Source organism: Hyaena hyaena, unplaced genomic scaffold (genome assembly GCF_003009895.1).
Source record: "Hyaena hyaena isolate Hyena2069 unplaced genomic scaffold, ASM300989v1 scaffold_215, whole genome shotgun sequence".
NCBI lineage: Eukaryota > Metazoa > Chordata > Mammalia > Carnivora > Hyaenidae > Hyaena > Hyaena hyaena.
The window spans coordinates 500,123-513,067 of NW_024080846.1; the positions used below are offsets into that span (position 1 = coordinate 500,123).

Here is a 12,945-nt window from a genome sequence, read left to right on the forward strand (position 1 = left end):
AAACAGATAAATTCTGCAGTAAATTCTGCTCGAGTGCTTCCCTTTCCACCAGGATTTAATTAGAATTGTACCTTCAGATCTGAAGATAAAGAGCAGGCTAAAAGCGGTTTTAATTATTCTTTCTGTGCCCCAGGAACTTGAGGGAGGTAGGAAAGGAAATGAATACTTGGGGCTGTGGATATTCCCCATATGAAATCTTCATCTGTCTTTGGAAAAGATGAAGAGCTTCCACATCTAATTTTTTCTCTGGTTCAGCTTCTACTCTACATATGTATGCATTGTGACTATGTCCAAGCCTCTGTTTAGCACTGCAACCTACTAAATTAGGAAGGAACCTTGTTCCCTTATAACAAATCTGCATCAAAACCCATAGACTCTCTATTGTAATTACTTTTGAACCCTTGCAAAGGAAAGGGTTCTAAAATCACAGGCTCTGGACCTAGACTTCTTGACTTCAAGAAGAAGTCTTACGTGACGTTTCTTCATCCTTAAACAGAGATACCCACATCTCATTAGGTTGCTGATCATTAAAGAGTAATACATTTTAAGTGCTTAGAGCAGTGCCTAATACATAAGTAACATTCAATAAATGTTAACTCTTCTTTTTCCTGCTCTTTGTCTTGCCTCCCACCTTCATCTATAAAATTGAAAATGTTAGCAGGACTATGTCAAGATTTCCTCTACTTACATTGACAATGCAGCACTTTCTCAAGAAGGGGTTTATGAGTAAATGTTTCATGTAGCTTTCGATCTAATCCAACCTGCACTGCATCTAACAGAAGCCCTTTACTAACTCCTAATTCGGATGTAAATTTTTCCACATTCTTATACTCTTTTGGTCTGTCAACTGGTTTACACAGGAGTGGCCTTCATAAATGTTTATTTCTTAAAGGTCTCCGGAACCATTTAATTAAAAAAAAGACTTCTCATTGGTATATCACATACTAACTTCAGAGGAGCCAGGAACATTTTTTTCAACACAGACATGAGTATATCACAGAGTTTAAGAAACAATTAAACCACATTAAAAGAAGAGAGAATTCAGTTACTTACGATGCTCCTGAATTCATGATGCAGCTCTTTGCTCCACAAAAACAATCTCTGCCATCATCATGATTCATTCCAAGGTTATGACCCAACTCATGAGCAACAATGGATGCAAAGGTCTCCACTGTGATTTGCCCAAACTGTCCAAACACAGGAAGGTATTACTTAGGTTTCTGAACAAAAAGGATATGTTTTGTTTCTCAGATTATTTTTTTCCACAAGAGGAAATTTATCACTACAATGGTGACAGTTTTTACGATAAATCAAGCATCCAACATCAGTCTTCATATATTTGTAGGAAACTGATGTGACTCAACACACTGATTATGGAAACAGATGCTTTAAGCAACAGACCAATTAGCACTAATAGGTTATCTGCAATGATTTATGGGAAGACAGATTCTTAATGGAGTCTCAACATCCCTGTCCTGAAAGAGTGAGGAGCTAATAAACACATAATATTAGAAAACTTAATCCAGTCTCTAGGGAAAGAACACATCTACCATTTCTACCCAAAATATTGTTTTAAGGACTAGGGTAGGAAGTAATGCAAAGAAATGCTTGCCACTGTCCTAATGTGGGTGTCCAGAGTTAAATATCAAGAACAAAAACATACCACGTTAATTCCACCTGCATGGCTCCTTGAACACACTGTTCCCACAAATGCCATTCCTGCAGTCCCACCAAAACCTTTCTTCCTAAATGAAAATAAAAGGTAAAAGTTACAACATGTACTTGGGGGGAGAAAGGAACACAACGCTCTTATTTCTTTGGGTAAGTTTAAACTGGATTGAAAAACTGGGAGAAAAATGGCAAAGATAACTGACATTTTAAAATCGAATACAACTGGAGCGCCTGGGTAGCTCACTCGGTTAAGTGTCCGACTGCGGCTCAGGTCATGATCTCACAGTTCATGAGTTCGAGGCCTGTGTCAGGCTCTGTGCTGACAGCTCAGAGCCTGGAGCCTGCTTCGGATTCTGTGTCTCCCTCTCTCTCTGACCCTCCCCTGCTCACACTGTCTCTCTCTCTCTCTCTCTCAAAGGTGAATAAATGTTTTAAAAAAGCTTTTTTAAATCAGAATACAATTAAGTCTTACTTCATTTTTATTATCAGAAAACAAGATTAATATCACAGTTCATTTTTTCAAACAAATGAAGATATGTTTTAGATATCAAACCGAGTTTTTTTTTCCCTCTAGGTGAAAAATCTTCCGAGAACGCATTACATTTATTTATCAAAAAATTCTAATGAGGAGAGACAGGTAACACACTCATTGAGCATATGTACACAAGAGACTTCAGGGAAGGAAGCACACGGAACAAAAGAACGACAGTAGCCTCTGTATGGTTTCCCCACCATCCCAGACACACTTGTATCTCAGGACCTGTTTTCTCCACCTGGAACTCTTTTGCCCAGTAAATATCCCTAACTCATTCCCTCACCTCTTCAGGTCTTTATACACAAGTCTTCCCATTGAGGCCTTCCCTCACCACTCCAACCTGACTCTTCCAATACATTTGGGCAGGGGGCGGGGGAGAGAGACAGGTGCTCAACTATTAATTGAATTTTAAAAAAACATGATAATAATACAATATGTTTAAACTGTTCTACCAGCCTTCACAAGTGCCTTACAAAAATATCATTCGACCCTAAAACCCTACTACGTAAAAATCATTGTGCCCACTGAACAGATTTAGACACTGAGGCTCAGGGAAGTTGGAAGTTGTAACAGTAAAGACTGTTAGGTCACTAAGCTGGGGTTTAACATAATGCTATCTGAGTCCACATTTACGGCCTTCCATAACTATACCATCCTGGCCCTTTCTTCCCTGTAGCCAGGTAAGCAAGCTCTTAATTAGGGAGAAACACAAGAAAAGAAATGTTATCTTCATGTAACCACAACCTGAGCCTACAGTGCAACAAAACTTGTGGCTACTAAGTTTCTTCAAACATGTCCTGCACTGTAAGTCAAAATAGGAGCTCAGTGGTTGTAACCTTAACCTTCCTAGGAGGCACGCACCTACAGGAAAATGAGGAACTTTTTCCTTCACGGGATGATAGAAAATCAGAACCCAAGACACTGTGTTATATATCTGGTTCTATCATCACAAATTTACACATGACAGAGGCCACTTGACATGCCCAAGTTCACAACAGTTCTTTCTGTACCAGTCTTCATTAATAAGTCAAAGTAGACAACTCTTTCAGGTGATAAAGGCAGATGCCAGCACCTTGGCCTTCCGTGGCTAAAACAAAGGCAACTGGAGATGGAGAATTCAGCCTCATACATCATCTCAGGCGGTGGTACTCAAACTATCTAGGGGAAAAGATCAATAATTTTTTCTTTAATTTCCAGGTCATTGCAGACCAATACTTCATTTTGCCACTTTTTTTTACTTGAACTATCATTAATATATTAGTTTCAGGGGGCGCCTGGGTGGCTTAGTCGGTTAAGCATCCGACTTTCGCTTAGGTCGTGATCTCGTGGTTTGTGGGTTCGAGCCCCGCGTCGGGCTCTGTGCTGACTGCCAGCCCAGAGCCTGGAGCCTGCTTCAGAGTCTGTGTCTCCCTCTCTCTCTGACCCTCCCCTGCTCACGCTGTCTCTCTCTCTCTCTCTCTCTCTCCTAGCAATAAATAAAACATTAAAAAAAAAAAAAAAAAGCAACCTAAAAAAAAATATTAGTTTCAGGGCTACAGCACAGTGACTGAATAATTATAAACATTATGAAATGCTCACCACCGTAAGTATAGTTACACTCTTCCAATACTTCTACTTCTACCCTCCCTGCTTTATTTTTCCTCCTTACCAGTTATTAGTATTTAATATATAATACACACTCATTTATCTCATTTATGGTTAATCTCCTCCACCAAAATATGGACTCCATGAAAACAAGAATTTTTGTCTGGACAAAAACAGTACAACTGTATTATTTTCCTTACAGAAAAGTCTAGAAAATGTAAATTAACCCACATTAACAGAAAAAAGATGAGCGGCTGCTTGTGGGGGGAACATTTTTGTAGGGGAGAGGAGACTGGATTATAAAGGGGCCAAGGAAACTTTTAGAGGGACTGGATGTTTATTATCTTGATCATGGTGACAGTTTTGTGGTTATACACATATGTCAAAATACACCAAAATGGACACTTTAAATATGTACAGTTTAATCTTCGTCAGTTATACTTCAATAAAACTGCTTAAAAATTTAAAACATTTTGGGGCTCCTGGGTGGCTTAGTCAGTTAAGTGTCCAACTCTTGATTTCACCTCAGGTATGATCTCACAGTTTGTGAGTTTGAGCCCCACATTGGGCTCCGTGCTAACAGCACAGAGCTTGCTTGGGATTTTCTCTCCTTCTCTCTCTGCCTCTCCTCTGCTTGCTCCCTACCTCTCAAAATAAATTTAAAATTAAAAAAAATTTTTTAACATCTTAAAAATGGAGAATTTTTGCCTGCTTTATTCATTGCTATCTCTAGTGCCTAGAGTATATACTTATAAATAATTATAAATGAATGAATAAATCTTTCTCTGGGGCATCTGACCAGCAAGGAGAAGGGGACCAGAGATACTAACATAAAAAGATGGCCAAGGAGTGGCGCCTGGGTGGCTCAGTCAGTTAAGCATCTGACTTCAGCTCAGGTCATGATCTCACGGTTTGTGGGTTCGAGCCCCGCATCAGGTTCTGTGCTGACAGCTCGCCTGGGTGGCTTAGTCGGTTAAGCATCCGACTTTCGCTTAGGTCGTGATCTCGTGGTTTGTGGGTTCGAGCCCCGCGTCGGGCTCTGTGCTGACTGCCAGCCCAGAGCCTGGAGCCTGCTTCAGATTCTGTGTCTCCCTCTCTCTCTGACCCTCCCCTGCTCATGCTGTCTGTCTCCTTCTCTCAAAAAACTCACTAAAACATTTTTTAAAAATTAAAAAAAATATATATGGCCAAGGAAACACTAGCCAGATCACCTCTACTTAATGCCATAGTGTCCAAGCCCCATTCATGCACTCAGTGCTTCCAAAAGGCTTAGTGCCCATTCATAACCAAAAGCATGACCAGAAATCATCAGACATTTGGGAAATGCCTCTAGCATGACAGAGGTATGGATACCAGAGAGAGAAGAAAAGACAGCCTGAAAGGTTTGTCCGGGCAAGGTATAGAGAATGCACTGAAGGTCTGTTCCTTCTGGCCCTCTGTGAACTAGAAGGCATGCTCACTACCAGGAGGATGCTTGCAGGTGCCATTACTAAAACTTAATAAAAAGGTCACGCCCAAGTCTTTGTGATTACAGGGCGATAAAAAAAATCACTTTGGCATTTTCAGTGCCTTGCTTTAAATACTCACATCACAAAGAAAACAAAATAAAATTAAGGGAAATTTCTCTTTGGAAAAAAATTATGAGTTTTAGGTATCCTCAACACTGAAAGAGGCAAAAAAAAAAAAAACCCACTAAATTAGAACATTTTTCTGCAAGAAGCCAACCTATCAAGTTAGAAAGTATTTTTTAGGAGGTTGTGGGGGATAAAGAGGAATAAATAGCTTTATAGCTTTATTGCTTTGTCAGGCAAAGGGTGCTGCAGCAGGCTAAGGCCTTCAAAACTGCAAGCCCTCAAGCCAGAAAACTTTTTTTTAATTTTTTTAATGTTTATTCTTTTTTTTTTTTTTTTTTTTTGAAAGAGAGAGAGCACATGAGCAAGCAGGGGAGGGGGAGAGAGAGAGGAAGACACAGAAACCAAAGCAGGCTCCAGGCTCTGAGCTGTCACCACAGAGCCCAACGCAGGGCTCGAACCCATGAACCACGAGATCATGACCTGAGCTGAAGTTGAATGCTTAACGAACTGAGCCACTCAGGCACCCCTCAAGCCAGAAAACTTTTAAGAAGGACGAAACGTTTTAAATAGTTTTAAATGAGGGTTTTTGCTGTAAGTTTTGGAATGTGTTTGTATTAAGTGATTTATAGAAGTTTAAGTTTTATTATGGTCCCGTGAAGATGCTTCGTAAAAGAAGAAAATTTTAAAAGCATGTATCAGTAATATCTCAAAGAGAGCAAAAAATTATTATATTGATGAAATCAGCACTTGATTATATTAAAAAAATTAAAAGGAACAAAAAGATCTACTGAACATTAAAAATAAGATAGAAGAAATTAAAAACACTCAGAGATGTATTATAAAACACCTACACCAAAGCATATCATCAGTAAAATTCAGAAGCCTGGGAACCAAGAGAAGATGCTACAAGTTTCCAGAGAAGGAGGAAAACAAACAAAGAAACCTATAAATAAAGGATCAGTTACTGGAATGGGTTAAGGCTTCTTAACAGTGACACTGGAAGTCAAAAGACAATAGCCATGCCTTCAAAATTCTCAAGGAAAAAGATTTCATGCCTAGCATTTTACACACAGCGAAATAGTCAGAAAGCTACAAAACAAACTGGAAAGCAAACCTCAGAAAGACTAAGTTACTTAGGTCCCAGGATGAGAAGAGGTTATATTGATGTAATTCTTAAATTCTGTTCTGACATGATGAAACACATTTTCTGACACGAAAGAAGCCAAAACTTTTTCTTTCCATATATCCTTTCAGAAGAAACTAGAGAACGCACCATACCAAAGTAAAGGAGTAAACACAAGAAAGAGGAAGGACGCGGGATAAAGGCGACAGGGAATCCGACATAGAAGAGAAATCTCATGGTCTTACTGTCACTTGTCATGAGGGGTCATACAAAGTTCTCCTTATGCACATGAATGCTCAAAAACCTTAAGAAAACATGATTCTAAAAGAAGAAAATAAGCAAAAGTTATTATTCTCACCATTTCATTCATAGTACTTTTTAAAAAATCACTTACAGAACGAGCTGTGCACTGTCGTGTCTCCGACGTGTTATGAGAAACTTTTCCCGCCACTGGACAAAGTTCCCCAGCACATCACCGGCACCCCCGACTATGTTGATCTGGTTACCATTTGTCCAAATCTCCAGCCCAACTAGCACAATACGAATATTCAACATAATATACATCTAGGAAGAAAACAGAAATACAAGTGTATAGGGGCACCTGGGTGGGTCAGTCGGTTAAGTGTCAGACTTTGGCTCAGGTCATGAACTCACAGTTCATGAGTTCGAGCCCTGTGTCAGGCTCTCTGCTGTCAATGCAGAGCCTGCTTCAGATCCTGTGTCTCCCTAACTCTACTCCTCCTCCAGCCTCTTCCTCTCTCTCAAAAAGAAATAAACATTAAAAAAATTAAAAATTAAAAAATAAAGCAAAAAAAGAACGTATGTAAAATATATTAAAGAATATAAGAATATCTTTTAACTTATTATGAAGTAACACAATAACTTAAAATAAAAACAAAAAATACATTTCCTTCAATACAAAGAGATTCTCATCTCTCAAGGGTCTCAGTTTCCTCATCCATAAAATAAAAGTAATAGGAGTTCAAAATGCTTTTTATCTTCCATTCCAAAATCTGACAAACGGAAAAGTTTAAGTTTTTGGTAAATTTGGCTTCCAAATTGCCCTCAACTAATGCAAGTCTATTTATAGTCTGTATGTTATCTCACTTAATGTAAATATTCATACATTTCACTACAGGAATATCAATGAGTTTGATTACAAAGTGCTACCACAAGATCCTGTTAGAGATGTTATGCAATACACGGTGAACCATATTACCTTTCTAAATTTTTATCTAAAATTCTAATTACACACACCCCAAGGATTTCAGACAATGCACTATGAAACTCATTTTTATTTTATAGAGATACTATGAGGAATAAAGGACAATAAATATAAAGCACTTGGCTCATATTATAAATACTCAATAGAACATTATTGTCTTCGTCATTATTAGTATGCTTGGTATTCACATCAGGGAAAAAACTTTATAGATGAAATTACCTTGTAAGAACATGTATCTGTATCTAATTCTTCAGTATCTCCCAATGGGTGAATGTACTCCAAAGTCTCAAACCAAATTTCTCTCCCTCCCTCCACCCTCTTGCTGTCCCTATTGCATTCTCGATCTCTCTCTCTCTCTCTCTCTCTCTCTCTCTCTCTCTCTCGCACTCTCACTCTCTCTCTCTCTCTCTCTCTCTCTCTCTCTCTCTCACACACACACACACACACACACACACACACACACACTGTCATATCATGATTTCAGAGGAGGGGGCACCTTTAATCAAAATAAGGTTGAGGACAAATTCAAAGACCTTTTCATAAATGCCAAAGTACCTTAGCCTACCTACCCTGAAGATAAAATAGATCCTAATATGAAATCTCTTGCTTGTCTCCAAGTCTTGCTACAATTATATATTCCTTTCAAACATAAAAAATGTTACAGAACAATCTAGTAAGCAGACCCCTGAAGAACTGAGTCACTAGGATAATCACAATGAAACAATGTTTTAGTTCTGCTCTGAAACTGTGAAAAGACAGGCTAGAATAACCCCAGAGAACAGAAAACACAGCTTACACTATCCAAGTAGTTTGCTAAACGGATCATCTCTTCTCTCACCGCTGTCTGATTTCTTCCCATCATGTCATACTGAAAAGCAAGAAAGGAGAATCATTTTCACCACAGTAAGTTATGAAAAAAATTCTATAATCTGTTACAGTGAAGGTAAGAATCCCAAGTATTTCCTCTGAACTAAAAATGGAGGCATTTAGACGTTCGTCTGCAGTTTAAATTAGTAAATTTTAGGGATACATTTTAGTGTTAAATGCAAATAAATGAAAAACAGGTTCAAGTGCGAAATAAGTAATAATGAAAAAGCACTGGAGTCTTTATTTGCTCCAAATTAGTATAATTTTTAAATGATTTTTCTCTTTAATGGTCTTTTTTGCAAATTTTAACGCAAAAATGTTTTCAAACTAAACTTTATAAAGGTAGTGTTTAAAACTATCAAAATGCAGGATGCCTGGGTGGCTCAGTTGGTTTAGTGTCCAACTCTTGATTCTGGCTCAGGTCATGATCACAAGTCATAGGATCAAGACCCACATCAGGTTCCACGTTGACTACAGAACCTGCTTGAGATTCTCTATCTCCCCCTCTGCCCCTCTCCCCCACTCATATGCACACTCTCTCTCTCTTTAAAATAAAGTAAAATAAAATAAAATAAAAAATAAAACAATCAAAAACTAATGTAACAGATTTCCTGACCCTTTTATCCCTTAAGCTAAAGACACTACCAATAAACAATTTCTAAATTCTGGGCTAAATTAATAATGAGAGATTAATCAATGTTCACCAACAGAGATATTATATGTAGACAAAAAAGATATTTAAAAATTTAACCATATTAAAACAGTTGATATGACTGATAAATCTTGTCTTCAAGACCTGGCTAAATCTAAATGTCTTTTTGTTTTTAAAACCTGTTTTTTTTTTTAATGTTTTATTTATTTTTGAGAGAGATAGAGACAGCGTGAGCAGGGGAGGGTCAGAGAGAGAGAAGGAAACACAGAATCTAAAATAGGCTCCAGGCTCTGAGCTAGCTATCAGCACAGAGCCCGACGAGGGGCTCAAAACCACGAGCCATGAGATCATGACCTGAGCCGAAGTCGGACGCTTAACTGACTGAGCCACCCAGGCGCCCCTAAATGTCTTTTCTTTTTTAAGTTTCATTTATTTATTTTGGGAGAGAAAGAGACAGCTTGAGTGGGAAGGGGCAGAGAGAGAGGGAGTGAGATTTCCAAGCAGGCTCCACACTGTCAGTGCAGAGCCCAACACGGGGCTCGAACCCACAAACTGTAAGATCATGACTTGAGCTGAAACCAAGTCAGATGCTTACCCAACTGAGCCACTCAGGTGCCCCAAACTAAATGTCTATTCTAACATTATTTTAATACAACCAACTAAATATCTAACAAAAAGAAAATTTTTAAAAGAATGTACGGTTTTGCTCTAAGATAAGTACATTAATATCAGAATATATCAGATCTTACCAGTCAGGCGTTTTATCATGATTCTCCTAAACGAACAAAGAATCTAATATATCTGACAAGGTTTGACTGAAATGGAACCATTCTTACTTTGAACTATTTTCCAACAGTACATAACAAATCTATCTGGAGCGAGTAATAAATAAAAGCATTTCAAATCTCTATTTTTGTAACTTGTCCAAACATTCTCCAGAAACTTTTTATCCATTATCTGGTGCAAAGTTCATACTCCCTGTGTTTTTTCCTTCCACCATTTGAGGGTAAGGAACTTATAATGAACAAATCTGAATACATTTCTATCTATTAATAAATGCAGCTTGTTTATTTCCACACTACACACAGTAAGAGATTTTTCTTAAACCATAAAAATCCTCTGTCTCTGCAGCTTATAGGAAGGAAACTGTTAACATTGCTAAGTTTCTACAAACAACTTTTTCACACAAAGCTGGCAGCAAAAAAAAGTTAAACATTTAAAATAATCTATATGTTAAATTAAATAGCAGCTATATCTAAAACTGATAATCCTGTAAATGCAGAAGTGCACCTATCACTTAGTTAAAGTAAGCACAATTCATAACTATGAATAAGGAAAATCCCTGATGTTATCCTGGACACGGAAATTAACAGTAAATTCTAAGATCAACTACTCTCCTCTATTCCCTTGTAAAGCATGCCAGGACTTGGAAGTTTTCTGTCTCTTAAAGTGAAGGATAGGTTAGCTAAAATTCTAAAAAGCAAAGCAATTTTATTAGGCAACAAAGTGGTATCTGATTAACAATCCTTTAAAACCATCTGAAAAGGTGACACTAATGGAAAGGCAGTACAGTTTCACATAAGAAATTAAGCAAATCAACTAAAAGAACAAAAGGGGGAAATCACCAGTAAAAAACAATAAGATGTACTCTCAAATTACTACATTTGACTTCTGGTGGGATTATGAATATCAAGCATGTTTAAAGGACAAAAGCCATTCTAGTTTTAAAATTGCAGTTAAGAAAAATCAATACAAATATATTAAATTTTATGTTTCCTTCATGGGATGCTCACTTCTCATCTGCTTTTCATGAAAAAGAAGAAAAACTGTCACCAATCCTACCCTTTCCTTGTCTACGACAATGAACAGCTCCACATATCGGGTCTGTGGCAGGATAGCTCTTCTTCTCTGTCAAAAACACAAACATCATGAAGGCAAAAAACAAAACAAAAAACTTTTAACACTACATGATTTTTATCTATAATGATCTTACCCTAATCTCTAGTCTCTTAAAACATCATACGATTAGTTTACTTCCCACAGATCAATCATGCCAAAAACGTGTTGTTGTTTTTAAGTGGTAACTGCCCCTCTGTACAGAGAAAAATCCTAGTTAAAGATAATATGAGGTATTTGAGTTTCAAAGGAGAATTACTGATTTTCTAACATCAAAATTATACACACTCACACACACTTTAACAGGAAACCCCATTACTATGTTAAAAGTGGAAAGAAGAATATAATAATTATAATATTTTAAGAATATAATAACCCAGAGTAGAAGTAAGGACAAGGTTGCCACTTAAAAAAATGACTACTTTTGTGATTTTTAGAAATTCATATATAGGCAATATGGGCAAAAATTTTAATGTTTCCAATGATTAAAGCTAAAAAGAATGGATGTCAAGAGAGGCAATAAAAATAATGCCTGTCCCAACCCAGCAGCACCATGACGCATGTAGAAAGGCACAGCGCCCACAACTGTAGTTGACCTATTCTTAGAAACATTTCGGTCAAAGAGACCCCTGTCAAGAGTAAGCAGGGAATTCTAGCCAAGACTCAAAACAGGAATACAAGCGTCCCTGCAAGACATCTGAAATAAAGTCCTAATGCCCAATTTCTCTCTGTTTCTTCAATCTAGCACTCAAAGAATCACCATTCCTGTTTGGGTAAAGGGTATCTAAATAAACTATTCTGTGAAAGACAGCGTAATGGGCTATAATGCAGCAGTGATAGAAAATATATACAAGTATCATTTAAGATCTAAGCCTTGGTTTCTAAAACACATAGAAGCTTGACTGTGTTTGACTTGATGGAAAGAACTGCATCTTTTTATCCCCCCAGTACCTATCACAACATCTGGCACATAGCTGGCAAAAACATAACAATAATAAGTATTGGTGCGATGCATAAATACATGATTTTTTAACACTTAGTCTGAGTGATGAGAAAACATATTTCCTTACTCGAAGTAGCTGAGGAATCCTAGGAGGCTCTTCTTCTTCATAGTCTGTGGTTTCTTTCTCTATATCCTTGTTGGAAACCCCACATTTCAGAGGCTCTTTGTGGACATCATCCATTAGATACAAGATGTGCTCAAAGCGAGAACTGTTTTGTAGGGGTTCGATCCCGTAACTCACATTCTCTATATGCAGCATTCCTCTAAGGGTCATATTACGTGTACACAATTTTTAAGAATGAAGAAAATAATAAACAGGAAAAGAAATCAGAAAACCGAATTTAAGTCCCAGTGCTTAACACGTATAAGAAAAGAACAGTCCCATAGTCTAAAGATTGGATGACAGGAGAGGCAATGAAAATAATGCCATAAACTCATAGCATGAGTTAACAAAAATACACTGGAAGAGGCACATGCCTGTCCCAACCCAGCAGCACCATGACCCATGTAGAAAGGCACAGCACCCACAACTGTAATTGACCTATTCCTAGAAACATTTCGGTCAAAGGGATCCCTGTCAAGAGTAAGCAGGGAATTTTAGTGCAGACTCAAAACAGGGAGTCGGAAGAACATCTGAAACAAAGTCCTCATGCTCAATCTCTCCGTTTTTCCAATCTGAGACTGTTGGACTGCTTCTGTATACCATGCTACCTAGAGAAAAACACTGGGTTTTAGCATCACGCAGACCTAAACGTAAAGCTTAAGACTACTACTTACTAACGTCACTCCCTGGAAATCCGTTAACCTATCTGAGT

The 12,945-nt window shown here is 37.7% G+C and overlaps 1 protein-coding gene across 1 annotated transcript in view; it reads right to left on the reverse strand.

Moving 5' to 3' along the window:
• The window catches only part of ADAM9 (ADAM metallopeptidase domain 9), a 141,470-nt gene that overhangs the window by 95,072 nt on the left and 33,453 nt on the right, over window positions 1-12,945 (reverse strand). The window contains 6 exon segments of the mRNA XM_039242586.1: window positions 1,054-1,187; window positions 1,664-1,745; window positions 6,882-7,051; window positions 8,509-8,580; window positions 11,074-11,139; window positions 12,198-12,393. Of these exon segments, the coding sequence (XP_039098517.1) occupies window positions 1,054-1,187; window positions 1,664-1,745; window positions 6,882-7,051; window positions 8,509-8,580; window positions 11,074-11,139; window positions 12,198-12,393 (720 nt within the window).